The 23,503-nt window shown below is 38.8% G+C and overlaps 1 protein-coding gene across 9 annotated transcripts in view; it reads left to right on the top strand.

The window, feature by feature from the left end:
• Window positions 1-14,463, top strand: part of NCK2 (NCK adaptor protein 2) — a 107,923-nt gene extending 93,460 nt beyond the window's left edge. For 4 of the 9 annotated variants that reach the window (XR_008596665.1, XR_008596661.1, XR_008596662.1 and 1 more), the window contains 2 exons: window positions 9,473-10,891; window positions 13,331-14,463. Coding sequence is in view for 1 of the 9 variants with exons in the window: in XM_054973555.1 (XP_054829530.1) it covers window positions 9,473-9,667 (195 nt within the window). In the remaining 8 variants the exon portion in view is untranslated. Of the gene's footprint in view, window positions 1-9,472; window positions 10,904-13,330 lie in introns of those variants that run through there. The other 5 variants (XR_008596668.1, XR_008596666.1, XR_008596663.1 and 2 more) reach the window with 5 other exon arrangements.
• The last annotated feature ends 9,040 nt before the right edge of the window (window positions 14,464-23,503 follow it).

Raw genomic sequence — 23,503 nt, 5'->3', positions numbered from 1 at the left:
AGAGTTAGCACTGCAGGACTGAGACCTGAGCTGCCTTATTAACGCCTAATGCACCAGGACTCTGCTGCATCACACATAGGAATTAAACTAAATCCGTCTGCACTCTCGGGGGCTGGAGGAGACACTTCCCAGAATTGCTCTGTGTTTCATAGAACAACTGTATGAACAAGAGAGATAATCTTTTCCCTTCTGCCTGCAGGAGACTGGATAGGCATTTCAACAGCCCCTTGGTATATCTCTGGACCGCATGTTAGGACAACTTATGGGTTGTCCTAACTCCACCTGCTCCTTCAGTTCTGTGTTGTTGTTCCCTATCCCAGCAAGGATTAATAATTATATATAAACCACTTACAGCTCTGAGCGTCAATACACCTATTGAAATCTTGAGTAGCAAATGTGAATTATTATCCTCAATATTGAGGTGACACTGAGAAAATAGTGACTTTTGATGTAAGTCAATCCTGGTGAGGTGGTGGATGAGGTAAGATTTAAATCACTGTTTTCAGCTCATGCCACATGCACTATACCAGCTGTCAGTAAAAAACATAATAATCGTTCTGTCTTGTTTTAGGAAGCTAGCAGAGTATAGGTGTGGCAGTGCCTCCTCCCTACTAAATTACTGCCAGTATTTCAAACTAGCTCTGTCAAGCATCTTGTGGCTTCTAGAAACTGCTCACAAAGTGTTGCTAACTATGAATTCTTCATCACCTCACTGACTGATAATATAGTTCCCTATCTGTTCAACCGTATATAATTGGAAACTGAAGCTGCTTGTTTTCTTATGGCTTAGAATCACTTATATTGAAAGGACTATATCTCTGACTTCGTTGTCCAAAGTTTATGTGATCATCATTGATTGGAATTCAGTTCTTGTTGATGAGGCTTCATAATTGAGTGAATAAAATCTAACCATGCCAGATCCACGGTCTTGGGTTCAGTATAAATAGTACTGACCAGAAAATGATGAGTCAGCCTATTTTGGGAGAGTTAACCTCTTCCAGAGGTGGGTGCATATAGCTTAGGATACTGATAGATGTTCAGGTTTCAGCTGTGGCATACAGTGCCGTTAATGAACATTGATAGGTTCACCTGTTGTGCAGCTTTGTGAACTGGGTGCGGGCATAGTTATCCATGCTCTGCTTATATCCAGACCTGATTATTGCCATCCTATGTGAGACTGTCTTTGAAGTTTTTCTGCAACGTGGATCAGAACAGCTGCTTACTGATAACCACATAAAGCACATCTCATCTGAAAAAAATGGCTTCCAACTTATTTCCAAGCACCGTTTGTAATGCTGGCTAGTTGCATACCTTTCAATGTGACAGGGGGTGTCTTAAGGCATACCCCTTCTTCCATATGAACTCTCTTGAACATTAAGATTGGCGTAAGAGGTCTGACTGAGTGTGTCATGGGTGGCCATGAGGCTAAGGCCTTTTGTCTGTAGAATGTTCCTGGCATCTTCTTTGCTAAGTTAAAACATTTTTATTCTTTCAAGTTTTTATTTTTATGTGTAACTGGTTCTCTTCCCAATTGTGACTATTCCTGATGATAGATCATTGTTTTACTTGTGGAAAAACAGGTATTCATAGCTATGTTACTAAGTTAGTATCCTAAACATTTTATTTTCTTTAAACTACTCTTTTTGTCGCTGTTAATTTTTTTATGCTGTTGCTGACTAAATACTTTAATTGCTGCTCTATTTTAATATTTTGCTTCTGAGTTTGTTTTTAATTGATTGGAAGTGTTGAATTCCTTTTTTGTTCTTTTAAAACCTTATGGTTATGAAGTGTTTAAATTACTTAAATAGTGGAATACTTTGTGTGCAAAGTGATTGAGGGTTTAGTTTTTATAAGAACAATCAAAGACCACAGCTGTAAGAAAAGAAGTCAGTGGGATAATTAAAATAGATTTGAATTTGTTAGTCTACAAGGTGGAGAGGGGCACACCTCATACTAAGTACTAATAGCAATATACTATTACATTAAGAAGTCCACCACTTCTGTCAACAATTGCATTGGATAAATTGAAATTCAATACTATTTTTCTTTTCATCTTGTGTTTTAATTGGACTGTGTTGATTTATTTTAGTTTTATTTTATTTATTTTCTCCTCTCCTCCATCTTATCTTCACATCTAAGGAGGCTTTCAGTTAACACTCACTCATATATTGATAAGACTGTGCTATTGAGAAGGAGATTAGTAATTTTTCAAGCCCCTTTAATGAATATGTGACTTGGGTCAAAGTATGACTGTTCGTTACAACTTGAAGAATCTGCGAAAATGGAAGCCAATTGTCTTAACTCTCCAGTGGTCCTTCTGGATCATAACAAAATGAAAAGTCTTTTTTCCATTAAGGGAACTAGCATCTGCAACAATGGAGAAGATTATCTCTATGAAAGTATTACTAGATGCCATAGTTGAGGCAAGAAAAGAAACTTGGGGGGACAACATTTTTTTCCAGAATGAATGACAGAACTATATACAAAAGTTCAGTTTGCTATCAAATTGGTCTTGTAGATAGATCTATGTCAATATCACAAGTGAAGATGTTGGAATAGTGGCAGATATATGTCCCTTGCATAACTTGACATAAAGTAAATGGAGCCAGGTTAAATTTCTCATTTATAATTTGACAAGTATCTGATGCAAGTATGCTTTTACTTTTGTACTACTTCGTAATTCATGGTTTTATAATTGGATCAATCCTTATACATCATTCTTACATACTTCTTATATTACAACAAGACTTGAAATGTAACCATGATTTTTTTCACTCTGGGATATTCGTATGCTTAACCCAATTAGACTGGGACAGATTGGAAAGCCTGAGAACAGACATGCTTCCTTTTTCTATTTTTATAAAATTTCAAATGTCTTAGATTTATCTTTTTTTTAAAAAACTCACATTGCAGTGTGAATCAAAGAGTAGTTGGGGTAGCAACAGAGGCCTTTTGTGCACAGGCGATTCTTGCCAGTTCTGGCCCCATACCACTTTGTGTTTTCTTCCGAATTCCACACAGTTAACTTCCCATTCATATTTCAGTGTGGCATTTTCAAAGCTTCTCTTAGAATTTTCTGCCTGTAATTATTCCTCAGTGTTTTTCTTGATGCGATTTTGAATCAAATTTTTCAATTGTGCAGAATTTCCCTTTCATCTTTTCCCCTCCGCCCCCCCTTTTTTTGCAAGCCCTTTGCGATTATTAGTCTTCCAGTCCTCCTCTCAGGTCCTCCCTCCCCCTTTCCCTCTCTTTTTTTTTGAAAAAAAGTTAATGACGTAACATCATAATGTTGTTAGTGCATTGCTTTGTTTTGCTGCACCAGTGCCAGACTGTGCATCCCAGCTCTAGGTCAGCCCAGGTGGGGCTCTCTGGTTTGAACCCTGAAGGGGGGGGGGTCATAAATCATATACAAAAATATCTACTTGGAGCATGGATGTCGTGTATGGGGAATTTTTTTAAAAACCAAGTATAATGACACTATAATGTCATAACCATATGATGGCAGGGTTACTTTGTATTGTGGTTACATGGATCTCTTTTAGATTTTCAAAGATTAGCTATCTGTGATTTTTTGGGAAAGAAGTTCCATCTTTAGGGTTACTGCGTGCCAACATTGCGTGTGTGCCATGTTCGATTTTCTTGTCCTTTTTTGTTTTTTGTTCTTTCCTCACCACCAACAGCTTTAGTGCTGGTTACCTCTGCTTGTCGTAACATCATAATGTTGTAACACAATTGGACATATGTGAAAATTCTAAAAATGGAAGGGAAGGGGGTGATGTGACGCATCACTGGTGACACCAACAGTGAAACCAATGATGGTGTCCACAACTCATCACATAATCCTCTTTATTTCATGGTGGTGCAGATTAAAAAAAGATGACACTGAAAGCGGGATTAAAAGCATCTTGTGGAATGGTCGGTGGCCGAACAAATCCAATCCATGAGGAGCAAACACTCAAAAAGAGAGGAGTAAATTGTCTGTGCAGAAAAGGCCATAATTTTAATTATCACATCATCCAAGATCAGTTCATTTTCTCTCACTTCTCTATTTGAGAAGAGAGATTTAAAATTGAAATCTTGGACCTTCTTTGTTAAAAACAAAATTGCTCCCAAATTTGTCATGTTTTCTTTTCCTGTAGGATATTGAAAAAACTGCAGTTGTTTATTTATATATTTATTTATTTATTTTATCAAATTTATACCCCATCCTCCCCACGAACGGGCTCAGGGAAGCTAACAACATTGTTGTGTTGATAGATGTTTAAACCCAGAATTTCGTACTTCATCCATAGCCGAATAACAACCCAACTGCAGTACCTGCTTAATTTTTTTTCTGGGTCTTCTGAATGTCAATACAAACATCATCAAACATGTTCTGAACCTATCGTTATTCCTTCAATCCAGTTATAGTTTCTTATCACAGTGGTTAAAATTTCAGTTTGAATAACAAGTCAGTGTATGTTAACACCAATGTCTTCCTTGGAAAATTGCAGAAATTTTTACTGCATTTAAACAAGCCTATTCACTTGTTAAAGGTTGTTGGGTTTATGTAGCATTTTAATTTTCTTATATCTAATCCATTCTTCCCAGTTATTAGCCCCAGAGATAGAACAATAAACTGTACAAATCTAGCAACTTTGTGTTTCCTTCAAAGTTCAGTTCATTTCTTTGAGTTCTTTCTCAAGGGATAATCTTTCAATATATTAGAGTACTCCTTAAGATAACTGTGCAAGCCCAGCAGCCATCACAGTTTGTCAGTCCCAGTCTGCTCCTCAAGAACTAGACTTGATTAAATTGCACCATTTCAACAGCCTTCTGAATTTTCAGTTGCAGGATATTCCTTAAGATACTGAATGAATCCAACAGCTTTGATGATTTCAGACCCAACCCACTCTTGAATTGTTCAAAAGTAATCCTTATAAATTGTGCAATCTCAACAGCCTTCCCCATATTTCTCCCCCAATACCCTTGATAAACTATTACAGTCACAAAATTTCTTCAGGGAACTTCAACACAAGCCTGAGTTTTACGTCAGTCCAAGGAATTACTGTATCGAAAATCTAATTTCCAAAGAAATATAACAGGGCAACCATGGGCAGAGTAAGGGCCCTCTGCATGGTTAGAGCATTCCCCAATGCATTGGGAAGAAATGACTTTTTAAATTGGTCATAGTAAGGAATCTTTTAAACAGGATGGTCTAGGTGTGAAAATGCTTCAGAAGGGACAGAATGTTGACAACAGTTGTGAGTTAAAGAGGAGAAGAAAGGAGAAACCATCTTGCTTGAGTGCTAGCGAGTTCAAAGAATGCTTGAGGTGAAGACGTGGAAAGGGGAGAAGACTGCCATTTCCAAATTGTATCCTGAACCACAATTCCTTGTGGGCTTGTACATAATATTTTCTTTCTAAGAGTGCCATCAAGAAAAATAAGGGGGTCATATCAAATTCACATACAAACTGCCCTTATATAAGTTAATAAAAAACTTTTTGTTTATAATGGGGGAGGGAGGAGATTATGTTCCTCTTGGGTAAATAGGGTAGTCTCAACACTTTCCGTCATTATTCAGTGGTAGACCATTCTTTGTAGTAACAAAATTTGAATTCAGCTGAAACAGTACAGTTACTGATAAAAAGAGAATTTGCTCAGTCCAAAATCCTTCATTCTGCAATGGCACCTAACCCTTCTGACCCTTCTAACCCCTTCTGACTCTTTTAAACATGTCTGCTGAAACTGAATATTCATGAATGCCATCATACCTACTTTTATTCTTTTTAAAAAATGTTATCACTTTGGGGAGTATTAAGGCTGAGTATTTATAATAGTTGAAAGAATAACCAAGAGTCAAAAGCCCCAGGAATATCGCCTTTAGAACACAGACAATACTACTACTGTAATCATAAGATTTTATCCACACTTCATTCTGCAATATAATAGTTTAAAGCAGGAAACTTTTTATCTGCAGTTAGTTTTTTTATTGCTGTAATAGTACATTGTCTTTACATGGGTTTTCTTTATATTAGCATGGACGATGCAGGCCAACGTTATGGTGCCTACAGGGCGCTGACCCCTGACAAATAACTAGTATAGACATGCCCTTAAAATGCCTATGAGTACTGTGTGAAACTCCAGGGGTTTAAGCATGGGAAAGATTGCGTGCAAGTCATCCAACTGCAGCAATGTCCAGTGGGAAAGGGGGCAGAAATGTCTGCCAAGAGCTGAAACAACTATTTTTTTTTTTAAAAAAAAGGAAAATAGACCAAAATAAACATGGAACAAATTCAAGGAGGACAACCGGGAACAGTTTTCAGACTGCATTTTTATTTTCCATGCAGTATATAGGATGGCAATGTTTTAAGGAGTGGATTTTATGCTTTAATTTAAATAAATGTTTGCAGTGGGAAAGAATAGGAAGAGATTAAGCCAATAACGTTATATTTTCTATGTTACTTAATTCCTATATTACTTAAAATATGAACTCATGGTTGGAAGTTGAGCTGTGGCTGGGATTTTTTTTAAGTCCTTATGTTTAATTTATACCTCTGTCAAAGAAACAAAATTGGCCTTCCTTTGTTGCACATTTTGTTGTTTGATAGAAGGTAAATACTAGAGCTAGAAAACCATTGTCTTACCGTCAATCCAAGAGTAGAAATTGTCTTAAGTGAAGAACAAATGATAGATGATGATGTTTGTCAGCCTTTTAAACAATTAGGCAACAGTGGCACATTCCTTGCTCATGTCTCCCTTCCCCCCACGCCCAGTCTCCTCTGTGAGCTGGTCTGTTGCTACCATAGCATGGCACATTGCTGGTGTGGCTGTTAGTGCTTAGCTGATGAAACACTAAAGTGCTTCCTGTTGTGTACCTCTTTCTGTCTGCTACCCTTGTCCGGCTGTAATAAATGACTATTACTTTTATACTGAAGTCAGTTTTCTAAAACTTTGGCAATAATGTAGCATTAGAGAAAGCAGTATTGCAAGTAATATCTAATCATCTCCAAAAAGAATTGTTACTTATTCTTTGCTCACAATAGCTATTCTGCCCTCACAGGTAACTCACAGATTTTCTTCCATAGACCTCCATATACAGATGTTCAATCATAAAAAAGTGTCCATTTTGTCCCAATGGTTAATGTTTTCCATAGCCAGTCCCAGTACAGTTTTATTGATGCTCCAGTTATACAGTTAGTTTCCAAAAATTATTTAAGCTTATTTAAGTCTTTTTGGTTCCTTTTTTTGTTTAATGAAATGAAAAAAATTGAAACAACTTTTCTTGATTTGTCAATAGGAATAGTTATTTCAGATTTAGAAAGCCAGTCATCTGAAAATACCAAAGCATCTTTTGTGGCTGCAGCCTTCTTACTGTAGCCAGATTTCTCTTAATTGGCCCAGTCATTTAGCTAGTGCAGGCCCTTTCCCTCCCTCCCTCCCTCACATTATCCTAATAGAGAAGAATTATTTGTTGTTACAGTTAATGTTCTCTGTGTTGTTTCTAGGGACTGGAGTGTAAATGTCCTTGTTCCTAGCAGATGTGGGGAAAGAGCCAGATATGTGTGGGCTGAGTGGTAGTTTAGAAACATGGGTTGGACATGGAAGACTCAAGTGTCTAGGATAGGCAGCCAGGGCTGGAGAGTCTAAATCACTAGAATTATCAGATTGTCTTGGTAGCCTGATGGAAAACTCCACCCACAGAACGAATTATCCAAAATAATTGTTCGTAAACATTGCCACTCCCTTTTAACTAAGAGCTATATAGCTTTGTGCATTGTTATAAAATGAAGAACTCATCTCTTCGTTTGTACTTCAATAAGTTTCTATCACCATAGAAATTAGCTGTGAAGAAAGGGCTTTTTAATATCATTCCCTATATTTTTATTTAGAATTTTACTCTGTCCTGCTTGATGCAGCTTAGAATTAAAAAACGCAACCACCAGCCATTGGACATAAGCAGCATAAAAACTATCCATTAAACAAAAGCAGATCATTCAAAAGCTGAACAGATAAAACCCCTAATTAAAAGTCTGGGTAAAAAGATGTGTTTCAGCACAGAAAAGAGAGGTGCCAGGCAGGCCTCAAGTGGGAGAGCATTCCAAAGGTGAGATGCTACCACAGGAAATGCCCGGTCTCTGGTCACCACCTACCTCACTTTTGAAGGTGAGTCACAGAGAGCAGGGCTCGAGAGTCAAGTCTTTACTGGCAGGCTGGATAGTATGGGTCCTTCAGGCACCCTGCTCCCAAACCTTTTAAGGCCTTAAAGGTAAGAACCAGCCCTTTGAATTGTGCCCGGAGACAGATGAGCAATCAGTGCACATCTTTCAGAAGTGGTAGGTATTCTAGCTGATCTCTCCATGTTAGTTCTCAGTTCTTTGGCAACAGTGAACTCTCGGGAACCCATGTCCCACCGAACAAATTGAAAGAGGAAAAGAGATCCATTCCACTAGCATTTAAAACAATTTGTTGCCTGCTCCATTCATTCATATAGCCCAAGCTCCTAAACTGGCTGGTCTTCAAAGAAAAATGGGTTCATGTTTGGGGTGGGGGGAACAAAAGATGCATGTAGGAAACATACTCACTTTTTAAAAGAAGCAGAGACATGATTCAGCCCTGGTGACTAAAGTATGATGCTTATATAGGAGAAGTTCTATTTGCAAAGCACTTTTCACTTAGGATTTTTTTCAATTTAGAATATTTATTTAATTACCTCATTTATACCCTACCTTTCTCCTTAGTGAGATCTAAGGTGGCTTACATAAGTCTCCTTTCCTCCTCTTTCTCCTCACAGTAACCCTGTGAGGTAGGCCCAGGCTAACTGTGTGTTATTGGCCCAAAGCCACCCAGCAAGCTTCCATCATGGTATTTGAACCTGGTTATCCCAATCCCTAGTCCAGCACTGCAACCACTGCACCATGCTGGCTTTCTAGTGCTAAAATAGCCCAGGTGCTAAAATGGCAAAAATAAATCAGGTGCCTGAAAGCACAAATCCCTCAAGAAATCTGTCTCAGAGCAAAGTAAAAGACAAACGTACTTTGAATACCATGATTTGATTCTGCAACTGTGTCTCCTGTAGCATGTTCTTAAAAGTTAATCTGCTGTTAAACTTTGACATGTATCTGAAAGGTACTTCATTGTCAGTATGAAGCAAGAAAAGCCCTCTTGTGGCCATAGTTTAGAATAACATTGCCGGTGTAATACTCTTGCTGCATGAAAACATACCGTGCACATTTTTGTACAATTTAGTCTTCTGGTTTCTGTCAATAGCTTTTAGGTCAGATGATTATTTATATCTGTATAAAGTGCTGCTGCAAAGCTTTTGTTTAACTATACATACTTTTCACAGTGATAGTAATTTGCTGTTTGAAGTTCCTGCATTGCTGAAAAAGCAGTGAGGGGAGCCAGAAGCATAACTGAATTAACTCATAGCAGACTTAAAACAGTATGTTTATTGATTATCTTTAAACATCTTATCTTTTCTGTTCACAGCCCAGTGACTTCTCAGTATCTCTAAAGGCATCAGGGAAGAACAAACATTTCAAAGTGCAGTTGGTGGACAATGTCTATTGCATTGGGCAACGTCGATTTAATACTATGGATGAGTTGGTGGAACACTACAAAAAAGCTCCCATCTTCACCAGTGAACATGGGGAAAAGTTATATCTTGTCAAAGCACTTCAGTGACATTGAAGATGGACTAGGCCTGCTGGCCCTCTTCTAACTTACAAGCCTTAGGTCTACATTCACTTTTATAAAGCAGAGCAATCTACACCAGTCTGAGACAGTCTTCAAAGAATGACCTCTTTCTCAAGTATTTGCTTGGTTGGTTATATTCTCTAATCCATTTCCCCCACCCCCTTTCCCCTGTTTGTCTTTTAAAACTTCAGTTGTTTCATGTTCCCTCAGGTTGAAAATTTCACTTAAATGGCCGTTGCAAGCACTCGTTTTATTCCCCAGGTTCTAAACTCCCCTCCCCTGTATACGTTTACATAGTTAGCTCACACAAATGAGGGGTGTTCTCAATTCAAAGCAGTGTTAAATTGTTCGGATAGCTCACGCTGGCAGAATGCTAGCAGAACTCATCATTAAGAGACTTTGGGCACAGTTTGAATGCACTGAACCTGCAGCTAATTAAGAGAAATATAGTAGACATAACAGTCGTGGCTGTGAGTTCTGTAGCTATTTTGCTTACCAAGTAGTATATTCCAGAAATTCCTAGTTTCTAGAAGCACTCTTTACACTCTTTTTTTCTCAACTATTACATTGCCTCTTTGACTCTTTGTGAAGAGTACACTAACTAAAGCATTTTGTAATAGTACTTCTTAAACTACTACGGTAAGATTGTAGTAAAAGAAAACTATCTAGTGTATTTTGACATGTAAATGCAACAGATGTTTCATTGAAAGTTGATTACTTAGAGAATCATTGAATTGTAATGGTTGAATGTTTTGGTAATCTCCAACCAAATGTGCCATCCACATAATGCTTTCTTCTTCTTGCCCTTCTGCCTGTTTGAATTAAACAATTATGTATTTAATTCTTAAAGTAATATGTATCTGTAGCTGATTGACACTAATACAGAAGTTTAATAAACGTAACTAAATATAGGTGGGTGGGGCTTCCAACACATACATGCATTTGTCTAATATATATAAATATATATATGCACATATATATATATATTTGCGTTTCCAGAAAAAAAAATTCAGGGTTTACAAAAAATGTGGAGTGATTGATAGTAAGACACACAGAATGTTATATGAAGAAAATGCATTTTCTTTCTTTACTTTTAACCTTCTTTATGGTTTTTAAATATAGTCTTGATGGCACATTCCTGAAAATCGAGAAAAGGGCCTTGATGATCCCAAAATCTTGCATACCCACTTTTTGGATATTGTAATAAAAAAGGTATCATGTGAAGATGGAGTATTGAATTTATCGTTGGGTAATGACCATGGGTTTGATATAGCATGATGAAATATAAATTTCCCCATGTATGGAGTACAGAGATTGAGCAATTGATTAGTCTGTTGAGAAGAAAGGTTGATAGATGTTCTCTCTGGTTTTCTTCATTTAATCTTACCATAATTATGCAATTTTATAAATTATTAGTAGAATCTACAACATATCCTGTGGCTAGATGTTTTATTTCACTTTTTTGTTAAAATATACATCACTGAGATCTAATGCTATATTAGTTTTTTTGGTTTCAGTAACCCCCACAGCTGCATTGCTGCCTACTCTAAAGCGCCTATCACTGTAGAAGACATGACAGTTCTTTAACTGATCTCAGCAAATGCCACTGGAAGCAATATCTATACTGCACAAGCAATACAATGGGAGCAAGATGCCTACTGCTCCTGTATTTTCTTTGCTATGATTTTGGAGCAGCAGTCATTTGCCATCTGGCCCAGGGTACCTTATTTAGATCTATTTAGACGATACTCATTTGTTTTTGAAGCACACTCCTTGACTTAGAATTAGTCTGCAGCAAAATAGTTATGGCTTGCAGCCTTATTTTTGTGATGGTTAGCATACTTAAATCCAACTATGTGGATACAGTTAATGTTCCATAACTGTAAATATATTCAATCACAGTAGCAAAGAAATTTTGAAGCCAAATGAGGAAGTTGTCCCTTTATTCTGGTATCCTGTCTGACAGAAACTGGTGGCAGACACTCAAGAATTGGATGGCAAGAGGTTTTTTTTTTGTCTGCAGAGCAAGTTTCTTCTCAACTCCCGCCACTTAGCAAGTTATCACAAACTCCGTAGGCATAAAAGCTTTAATTAAAATGAGTTTGGTCATATGATGGTGGATGATTTCATCTGTGAATGTTTCTTAATCTTGTTATACTCATAGCCTTAGTATGACAACAGATCCTCAGGTGTAATCATTTTTTTTAATCTCTTAATTTTAAGTTGTGTTGCTTTAACGTTTTTGTGACTTGTATTGTATATTTTCTGTGCTATAAACATTGATGCATGTTGGAGGGATTGCTGTTTTCCTTATGCATGTTTCTTCCAAGTTGAGCAGTTTTAGTAACTTTTCCATTTTTTTCAGAACTGGGGTACAATTTACCAAAATATTTTCCAGTACTAGCTCTATTGGTATTCATTTCAACAGTTTTCTTGCATTAAATGTTTTTAAAACTGTTCCCTCCTTTCGAAGCAGGGAAATCAAATTCTACAAGGTTGAAAACGTTGCAATAAGTTTTTTTTTTAATAATTGGTCTTATATTCTCTATTGCTTTCTATCTAGATAAAGTGGATTGCCTTTATTGTTAAAATGTGTTGATTGAGCTCTTCTCAGCAAGCAATTGGTAGTTTAATTTATCACACCTCAAATGCAAATAGAACCAGCTCAAATTATTCTTTCCAGTGGGTACCAGATTGAGTTTGTGAACATCAAATTCAGTCAAGTTGTACATTCAGCAGACTTGATTCAATGCCCTTACACAGGGCTTTTTTCTGGGAAAAGAGGTGGTGGAACTCCGTGGGTTGCCCTCGGAGAAAATGGTCACATGGCTGGTGGCCCCGCCCCCTGATCTCCAGACAGAGGGGAGTTGAGATTGCCCTCCACACCGCTGAGCGGCGTGGAGGGCAATCTCAACTCCCCTCTGTCTGGAGATCAGGGGGCGGAGCCACCAGCTATGTGACCATTTTCAAGAGGTTCCGGAACTCCGTTCCACTGCGTTCCAGCTAAAAAAAAGCCCCGCCCTTACAATTCCTGGTTTTGGATTCTGTACTTCTGCTTGCACAGTGCTGTTCTCTCTTGCAGACCATAGTACTCCTGTGCTGGCCACTCGACACTGATTTCATAATACTGCTCTATTTACACCCTGAGGATTGGTGGGAGCCTTTTTTGGGTTCTGTGTAAGTCTGAAAAATAAAGGCAGCTCTTTGCCATAAGTACTCATAACAGTTGGTGGAGCAGGACAGATTCCAGTGGCTGGCTTGCAGTAGGGAAAAAAATGTGAGGGGCCACCGTGACTACCACAGGGTAGCCCATCCTCGGCAGCCCCCTTAGTATAGCAGTTGCTTTTTTGGCTTTGAGGATTGAAAGAATGTCCCTTCCATAAAAGGTGCTGGAACAGCTACATCAGTATAGGGGGGAACACTTTGTTTTCCTTTTCTCTGTCTGGTAGCTTCCGCAGCCTTCCCCCTTCTAGTCTGCTGTCCAAAATGCTGGTTGGAGGGATTCCTCTCCCTTCCACACATTGTCAGTTGAGTCATATTCAAGGGGGGCTTTGTTTTATTTTACTTTTCAAATACAAGCTTAGCAAAGGCAGTGACCTAGCAGTTCTTTTTCAAGCAATCCCTCTAACATTTATTCTCAACTTCTTTCAGCATAGCTTTTGTGTAATCCAGAACCCTCGTTTTTGATGAGCAGTCGCTGGCAGTGAAGAGGCCGTGATTAACTCAACTGCAGTAAGATACTTTAGTTGGAAGTAATAATAGCAACCATGTTGTTACGCCTTTTATTACATTTTTAAAGCATTCATCGTAAGCATGTTGTCTGAGGTGGAATATTTCAGTTCATCAGGAGCTGATCACGTGTATAAAGAAGGTTGCTTGGACAGATTACATCTGTGCATGCCCACAGTGTTTGCAAAGTACCTTCTGCTCTGCGAAGTAAAATCACAGGTACAAGTCTTAAGTATGTTGGGAATGTGATACATATTATTTGGGGGCAAATGATCAAGAATCTGTTAGACTACAGCGGAAATCAACTTAGTCCTCTCAAACTTAGTCCTTTCAAGTTTCATTACTGCCATTATGCAAGCAAGATTGAGAAGAGTCACTTCTGAATTTATTGGGCTCCTTTTGGTTTGGGCATATTTGTTTATTTACTTTGTTTATTTACCTGTCTCTCCAGTGTGGACCCCAAGCAGCTTACATTGCTCTCCTTTTCTCCATTTCATCTTCACAACAACCCTGTGAGGAAGGTTAGGCTGAGAGTGTGCGGCTGGTCCAAGTTTCCATGACAAGAGTGGGGATTCAGACCTGGGTCTCCTGGCTCTCATATTCCTCCATACATACTGTGAATTTTACTTAATAAGAAGAATTTAAATAAAATGTGTAGGGAGTTACACTTGACTGGAAGTAGCAGAATAATGCTTTGACATTATTTATTGCTTTTTAAAAAGATTTGTTGCCTGTTGATATCCTGTCAAGCCATTTTACAATCATAAAGAAGCTACACATTTTTCAGATTAAATCAATACAAAGAAACATGGCTTCCTTTAGAGCAAGACTCCTGTCTCATCTCTTGATGTTGAAGAGAGGGTCATGTGATTTCAAAGCCTTTCTGAAATCACAGCAGCTCCTCAAGTAAGTAAGTATCTAAACAACACCACTTGTCAATCAGCCAAAGAGGACTTTAAAGGTGATTATTGTCATGTATGTATAATTAAACCATTCCAAATATGCTTATGTATAATTGAACCATTCCAAAATTAAATATCACTTTGGTCCTCTTGGGTTATGTGTTCAGAGCTTCATTGGAGATAACAAAGGAATTGATAAGTAAATGCGTATCTGGATAATTATTGATCCTCTAGTTACCAGTGGCCAGTATTTGTGATGATTAAAGTTGTTAATCTTGTTTGTTTCCTTCTTACTTGAGATACTTGTATAGAAAGCTTGAGGGCACTTGCAATGATTTGTTCACTGTTATTGCTGAAAGTACTAAAGGGAACCAGAGGCTAAAATACTGTCGGTTTACAGACATACCTTGGGAATGGTAGAAAAAGAAAATCATAGTTCAGTTCAATTCCGTTTTCTAGATAACCTCTCATATGGTACAATGCTGCATAATAATAATATGCAAGTCAACTGCATAATAGAACATCATGCACAGACTCTCTTTTTACTGATCTTCCTTTAAAAACATACAATCTAACAGGCAGGAAGAATCAGTAAAGGTAGAAACCTTAGTTGTTATATATACCAACAATGGTGGGCAGATAAAGGTGATGTACTTAACTTCTAAAAACATGGAGCCCAGTGATAACAAAGGGAATGAAATCAATATTGTTAAGAAGACGACTGTTTCCTAGTGGAAAGATACATTACATGGAGACACTGCTGTATTCTTTTTCAGGGGGAAGTTTATCACCAGTTCATTATTTGAGCCCTTGCAACCTTCAACATGAAAATGCCCAGCAAACCCAAGTCCAGGCTGTAAAGTTCTAATAAGTATAAAATTCAGTACCTCTCGCTGGGTTATCTTATATGCACAACATTTTCCTTGGCCATCCATTCCATTGATGCCAACAACACAGAACTGCCTGCAGCCCTTAGGCAAGGTGGGATATTTTTCTTCCACTTCCTTTCATTGAGCTTTATCTTACGTTTGTCTTTCCTCCAAACTTCCTTTGCTTCCTGCTTCTCCAAAAAAAAAAAAAAGTAGTTTACTTGCATATAAAACTCCCTTGGGTAAAATAAAAACACCCATTCCAGACCACAGACAGAAGGGAACCTTCACCAGGGATTCATTCCTAGGCTCACCAGGAATAAACCTTGAAATCTGTTTTCAGTGCCAGAGCTGAGGAACTGACTGTGGAGGTATTGTATGGAAAATATACCCTCCAATGCAAATATAGCTTATCTACCCTGCTCCATATGTTAAAATTGGGGATAAAGGCTTTAACAGGCACATGGCATGACTATGAAGCAGGAATGAGTGCCAGCTCCGCTCCAGGTATAAAGCACTACCTCCATCTCTGAAAACATCATGCAAAGAGAACCCTGTCCTTCGCTGTAACAAAGTACTCCTTGTTTTCCCTTGACTGGTCAATTTTTTACGAGTAGAATCTTTAACAGTTGTATTAAGTAGGTGAAATCGTGAAGTGGATTTGCTGCATTCTTCTGAAACTGTGGCAAACCAATTTCCAGAAAGCAGCCCATTTTCGTTCTTAATAGATGAAAAGTGAACCTGACCAAAAAAACAGGCATTGCGCTGCATTATAAATAGCTGGAAAACCTCACTGTAAAATGGCATACATATAATTTGTAAGAATTCCTGTAATTATAGTGCATTATAAATGTATTCAAAAACCCCTCGGTAATTGCTATACATAAATTGTTTGATTTTTTTAAAAAAAACAACTAGAGATGAGAGTAACTGAAAGGGTTACAAAAATTACTAAGTACCACCTGGAAGCAGCAACAGACACAATGAAGAAACCAACTGGATTCGAAACCAATTTTAAAGGTGCTGAGTTCTGACCCCACTGATTAAAACTTGTGTAAGCTAAAACAAAGCTAACTGAACATGCAAGTCTTTTAAAGTAAATATTTCTCCATTGGTTGTAAATGGAGAGTAAAGATGCTATAGAAATGCTTCCAGAACTTCATGGAGCATTTTAGCTTGCTTGAAACGAATGTGTAATTAGCAGTGCTTATACAACATGACACACATCCAGGAAGTTGCTGTGGCATTTCAAAAGCTGTAAGTCATGTTCTAGTTCGAGGCGATACTTGGTTGTGAACTTACTGAAATAAATTGCTTGGTATTGCACAAACGTTTGGCTTGTCACTTTGTGAAGAACTGCAAAACTGAAAAGTTGGATGCTAATTCAAGTTTATTTTCCCCTGTCCAGTTCTTACTATGTCCTCACTATCTCACACAAAAAAAAACCCTCCTCTGTGATTTTGTTACTGTTCATATTTCTTTTTATACTTACCAGTTCAACTGATAAAAGGTAAATCTTATGATGGGAGAATCTTGAGTACTGTAAAAATTTATCATGTCTTCCTAGGCATAGACCGCCCCGCCCCCCAGCCACAGGAGGTGGAATCTTCTGGAAAGTAATGGCAGTTCAGTACCAGGAGGAGGGTTCCCTCCCATGGTAGAAAATGTGAATGCCTAAGGCAGGAGTGGTATTATTCTCCATTTTTTCCCTGCCATCTGCTAGGAAACCACTTTGGGTACCCACTGGGGAGAAATATAGAGTATAAATTCCTTTAAATGATGGGATACATATGATGCTAATATCTCAGAAACAACTTATTTGCCACCCTCCACCCCCTGCCATCTGCCAATGAGGTCCTTTTTATTATGTAGAAAAGCACAATCTTTTTGTTACATAGTTTAATATGTTTCTAGATACCAGGCTGTGTAAGACATATTAAGAGTAGACAGCCCAAGAAGCAACTAGGGAAGGGAATAATATACTGGAAACAGTCCGATAAATCACATAGCGACAGCTAATTCCTGGCTAGGGGCCATTAGCATGGTGTCAAGTTCTGCACTTGTGTCAGATGAAGCCCTGCTGCTCTTCTTGAAGAAATGTGGACTTGGAATCCTATGGTGTCATTTTATGTTGGTTTCATTCATTGAGCATGTGGAACTTTTAATTTTGAGATTATGTATGAACTGAGTGGAACTTGAATCCTATGCATTTGCTCAAATCGTAATGCTGCCCTTGAACCAAACTCAAGGGTGACAACATGCAAGGTCTTAAGTTGTCCAGCTGATGATACAGCTGAAGAATATTAATACCAAAATTACTGGTCAGCCATGAGTTATTGAATCGGCAGCAGAACACAGGTGACAAGCATAGCAATTTGGAAGTGGGGAGACAGGAAGAAAATGGCCAAGGACGCATTCGTGCCACTCTTCTGTATGAAGGATCAAAACAATTATAGCAGATGTGATTTTTGCAAACATTGAAGATGGAACTTGAAGATGACCTTTGCATTTTATTCCTTTCTGAAATCTATTAAGAGAAAAGTTTTGCAGCACACTGCAGTGCTAGCGTTGCAAGTGCTTCCTCTTTTGTAGCAGCAGAACATGAACAGAAATACTCATTAAATGTGCTGTGCATAGGACTCAAGCCTAGGATCCAAGCGCTGGTCTTGCAGCTTTCCAGTTCTTGTATGGCAAATTGGCCCTTGCCTCACTGACAGAGAAGCCAAGCGTTTGCCATGCCATGTCTTTAAAAAAAATCTAATGAGCCTTGGTGCTTGATGGAAGCTATCAAAAGCTATGGCATTGTACCTGAGAACTTAGCTGGAATTCAATATTCATAGTCACATCAAAAAAAGTCCTTATGTTTTAGTTTCTGCTGCTTAAACTAGTCTTTGGGATCTGTAGACTACTAAAGAATAATTCTAATCCTTCTTAACTTGTACAAGGTGTGCTTATTTACAGAAATTCCATCAGCATCGATCCCAATGGTTCAGATAAGGTGATACCTGATTTAAAAGTTCTCATGTTCAGTTAATGATTAAATTAGTTAATACAATGTTTTGCTATTGACATAAGTTTTAAAGAACTAAATCCAAAGTGAATCAACCATCAGTACTGGTTAAAGATGTAAACCAACACTTCTAAAAAATCATTTGTCATCATGTAACTGAATAGCTCAACAGCAGGATTTGAGTCCAGTAGTCCCTTAGAGACCAACAAGATTTTCAGGGTGTAAACTTTTGAGAGTCAAAGCTCCCTTCTTCTGATACGGGGGCTACTGGACTCGAATCCTGTTATTCTGCTGCAGACCAACACAGCTCCCTACCTGAACAGATCAAGGCTTCAAATGTGCAGATCATATACTACACAACACTGAACTGGTTGTGTGCATTTAGTGTTTTAAAAACGTGTGCCAAGCTAATGACAAATTCTTGCCAGAAAGCTGACTTTCATGCCCGCAATACAGTCTGATGAGGAGGAGGGCCCCTACAAGGTTTGCATTTGCTTGGGAAGGGCAAAGTTGATTCTTAAATTCCTGGTGGTCCAGTTGAGATGGATGTTTGGAGAGTTTAAAGAACAGCTCTAACTTTGACAGACAGATGCAGTGGAGGAACCACAGACTTGGCTGTAGCTTATAAAACAGTTAAAATGAATATAGCAGTTATTGGGCCCAAACTAAGCTAATGAATTCCTCAACGAATCTTGTGTGCCTGCACAGGGGAGGGCAACATGAGTTTTTAGTTAATTACTTTCAATGTTAAGGGGACCACAAGTGGGGAACCAGCCATCTTACAAAAAGGGGTTATTAACTGCTAGGCAAAGTTTTGCAGAGGGTTCATACATTTTCACAAGCATGTCTATCAGGCAGCCCTCAAAGCCTTTCTGTTTGAAAATACATGTGTTACTGGCTAATGATGTAGTTCACCAACTAAAATGGGGAGATCATTTAATTGAAACGGTAGGTAGGGCCCATTGCATCAAATATTTATTTTATCTCTAAAGCTTGTGAAATGGGAAATAACAGATTCATGCTGGAATGCATTTAAGGGGGTTGATGACATTTTGTTGGTGCTTTTTCATTTGAATGCATTACTCAAGAGTATTCTCAGGATGACAAACAGTGCAATCCTAAACAGAGTTACTCCAGTCTAAGCCTATTGGACTTGGAATGGCATCTTATGGATTAAAAATATCTGATCACTAAGCATTTTAGCCTTTCTTCATCAGCTGACAGCATCTTGCCTGATAGTTTTGTTAGTGGGGATATCCTAAGTGGTCCTGATTAAGATAATAAACCAATAAACAGGGTTTCAAGTGGTTAACTAGCAATAAGTGACAATTAAAACCACGGAAATAATTCCAAGGTGTTTAGGAATCAATCCAACTCCATTAACATCTGTCAAATAGCAGAGATTGAAATGAAATGGGTTACAGCCAGATGGTGGTAGCGAAATTGTGTGGAGTAATGATGATGGCATTAAATTAAACTACTCACCAATAAATCTGACCAGTAAGGGCACTTGAGCCAAGCAGTGTTTTAGAAATCAACTGTGAGGAGTAAAGGTAAATGTCAGCTATGAAGAAGAAGGAGCTGAGAAAAAAACGGATCTGATGGAGCATCACACAATCCTGTGAACTAAGCATGGAGGGGAAAGGTAAGGGTCCAGGAAATCCTAAGCACAGTTACAAAAGCCTTCAATCCTAAGCACAGTTACAAAAGCCTTCAATAAGTGCCACCTACATAGGATTTCAAAACTAAACCAAGGGAATAGCATATTACAAGTTGGGGTCCTGAAGAAGTAACAACTCTTGTTTCAGCATTTTGTAGTTGAACCTGATTGGGCCCAGGTAGTTCAGTCTAATTATATTGCTAAAATTGAAGGGAATCATGTATATTCCTTATCAGCTGTGGGACATCTGGTTAGCAAGCTAGGCCACACATGCACTCTCTAAAGTTGGGCTCTTGTTATGTAGCAGGGCAGTAGCTACAGGTATATACTTTTCAAGAATAAGAGAGCCTTGGATCATAAACCCAGTGACAGTGTGTTCGACTATGTTAACAAAGTATTGCCTAAGCAGCACAGGGAGTGGTGCCTAACGTGGATAGACTAACATGGATTGGTAGGTTCATATATAAAATATAGCTGAAATGAAGAAATAGGAATATCTGGCTATATAATCGATCAAAATGACTGTGGGAGTGATGGTGCCTTCTCCATGTCAGAATTGCTAGTCCAATAAACTACACAAAAGGAATAAACTCCCATCACTCTGGAAGACATGGCAAGCCCAAAAGTAAAAGGAAGCCCAAGTCCCTAATGTAGGTGCAGATAGTTGGTATCCTGTACTTCTTAATCAAGAGGAAAGAGGCCCAACTCCAAGGTGCTGAGGACATAGCAATTTCATCAGTGTCCATAATAACCCTGCTACAACCTACTAACGATTCCCCTGTCAGGCAGATGGAAGCAGCCAACCATGCTGATCCTCAGCTGCAGAAAACCACAATAGAGGAAGCAAAAGAAAGCGCCCTCAGCAGAAAGGACAACTCTATGATGTTAGCAAAAGGAGTTCAGGAGCAAACACGGTCCAGGAGGCTGTGCTCCTGCAACCTTATTCCTTCTTGCCAAAGACTTGGATTGCCACTTCAGCTACAGCTCCCTTCCAGTCTGTTAACTTGCTCAGCGAAGCAACACTGTTAGCACCCACCCACAAGGAATGGGGTGGTTGGGTTTCAGGAGTCAGGTAAGGGTTATGGGAAACAACAAGAGAACACAATTCTACACTTGGTGAAAAGCACCTGTCGATCAAGGGGCCACGGGTTCAAATCCCCTGTATGGCAAGAATTTTGACTGGCAACAGGCAGAACAGCAGAATAGAGGAGAGTGGACACAGCTCTCATACTCACATAGTAGTCCTCTAACCACATTGCTAAGTAAGCACAAAGAAACAAAGCATAGAATGAGGCAGAATCCCTCCACTATCCTAAAGCAGATACTAGCCATGTCTATTTCTTTACTTTCTGCCATAAGATGTTGTACGGCTGGTTTAGATTACACTACAAGGAGTTAGACAAAACTCACTGAGGAGAAGTCAATCCTTAATCAAACGTCCAGTCGCTGAACATGAGTGGGGGGGAGGCTATCGTCTTCATGTTCTGATGGAGAGCTTCCTGGAAATAAGGGGTGGGACCAGGTGGACCCCAGGTCTGATGCAGCTGACCATTTCTAAGGGCATCCGAAAAGTAGTATTTGCAAGAAGTACAGTCTGAATGAGTCTAGAGTACACAGATAATTATTTGTAGCCCGATTGTATATGTGCTTCAAAGCAGACACATATCTCCCATATGAACCTGCCCATCCACTCCAGTCATCTTCAGAGGCCTTACTTTGGGTGCCCATGCCCTCTGATGCAGTTCAAAAAGGGCCCTCACAGTTGGGGCACCAAAACTTTGGAACTCCCCGGGGAGATTTATCTGCCTCCTTCTGTAATTGCCTTCCACCAGCTGGTGAAGACTTTTTCATTTAGCATGCCCCTTGTAAACTCTTACTGGCCTTTTTTCCTGGTTGTGTTTTTATGCCTATATGTTTTTATTGTAGTGTTAAATTATACACACACACATTTTAAATATTGTTTTAAATGTTCTAATGCTTTACATTCACCTCCTTGGGAACCCTATTGGGATGGAAAGGTGGCATACAAATGTTTTTAAATAAATAGTATGAAACTCAAAAGTATATTCTCATATTCTGTGGAACAAAATGGTCAGCTCAGCTGCTAAGATTCAGGATGTTTGAGGATAAATTATGAAATAACTCCTCTTTAACACCTTTTTGTCTTTAATAAATACGCATCGAGTTTTTTACCAGAGTCTGAATGGAAAGCCAATTGAAAGTGTACTCCAAGCTAATTATTGTGTTCTTGTCTCACCTAGGCAGAAGTTGACAGCCATAATTTAATACAAACACACCAAGAAACATAGGTAAAATATTCGTAAACTCTCTGGCCATGTTTTTGCAAATGTCCTCTGATTTGTATAAATAGCTCAGTGGAATTCCATTTATCTCCTGCCTTCTAATGATGGAGTTGAATCACTTTTTTTTTAAAGACAGCAGTGAAGAGGTTTAAGAGCTGAAAGTAGTGGAAATTGGAAATTTGTGTGTGTGTGTGTGTTGTGTTTTTGTCTTTCAAAATACCATGGTTCACAAGTGCTCCGTCTTATTTAAGGTGGTTGGAAATACCTGGTATATGGAAGTAAATTAATTACTCTGCTAGTGCTTTAATTAAACCTTTAAAAATAAAAAAGAACAACATTTTGCACCATTCATAGGTTCTTTATACAAGGCTGTAGTTGTACAATCAGTAATAGTGATCTTGTTAAGGGCACTGAACATTTTCTCCAGGTATCCTCCACCAGTAACTTTAAAAACTCCCATTGCTACTTGCTCTGCCCACCCCACCCCCAATTGTGTCTGGTAGTCAATGACCTCTGGTAACATGATAGAGGAAAAAGTGAGGGGTGAGGGTGGCCACAAATCTCTCTCATCCTTCTGCAGGTAGATCTTTTTGGATGGGGAAAAGGGGAAGTTGTATGTATTAGTAGAGGGGTTACACGCCACCGACCTAAATTTGTTAATCTGTTCTGCTTGAGGAGAGGGAGGAGGAGGAGGAGGGAGAAGCCCAAGGATATGAGCAAGAGAGTAAAGTGAAAAGTCTCTGATGCTGCTAAAATAATTTCCCAACTGAAATTTAAGATTCCTCCACAGCTGTGGTAAGGTAAAGGTGGTCCTCAGTGCAAGCACTGAGTCATTACTGACCCATGGAGGGACATCGCATCACAACATTTTCTTGGCAGACTTTTTAGGGGGTTGTTTGCCAGTAATTTCCCCAGTCATTTACACTTTACCCCCAGGAAGATGAACACTCATTTTACCAACCTCAGAAGGATAGAAGGCTGAGTCAACCTTGAGCCAGCTATATGAACCCGGCTTCCGCCAGGATCAAACTCAGGTTGTGAGCAAAGCTTGGGCTGCAGTACTGCTGCTTACCACTCTGCACCACGGGGCTCCTCCCACAGCAGTGACATTTTGAGTTTTCTTCCTCTTCAAATTATGATAAAGGAATGCAGAATAGCTTGATTAACAATCAGGGAGGTTGTGATCTCAGATAAAACGTTCTTTCTTGGGAACAGATTTCAAGCTGAGAGGAAATTAGTTTCCTTTATAGAGACAAATAGGCAGAATACAGATGACCATTTACCCACCTGCCAGGAAGGGGCAAAATAAATGGCTTTTGGGACATCTTGAGTTGGACCATAAAGGTGTTGG

The sequence above is a fragment of the Eublepharis macularius genome, chromosome 3 (assembly GCF_028583425.1).
Source record: "Eublepharis macularius isolate TG4126 chromosome 3, MPM_Emac_v1.0, whole genome shotgun sequence".
NCBI lineage: Eukaryota > Metazoa > Chordata > Lepidosauria > Squamata > Eublepharidae > Eublepharis > Eublepharis macularius.
This window is presented reverse-complemented; position numbering and strand designations above follow the sequence as displayed.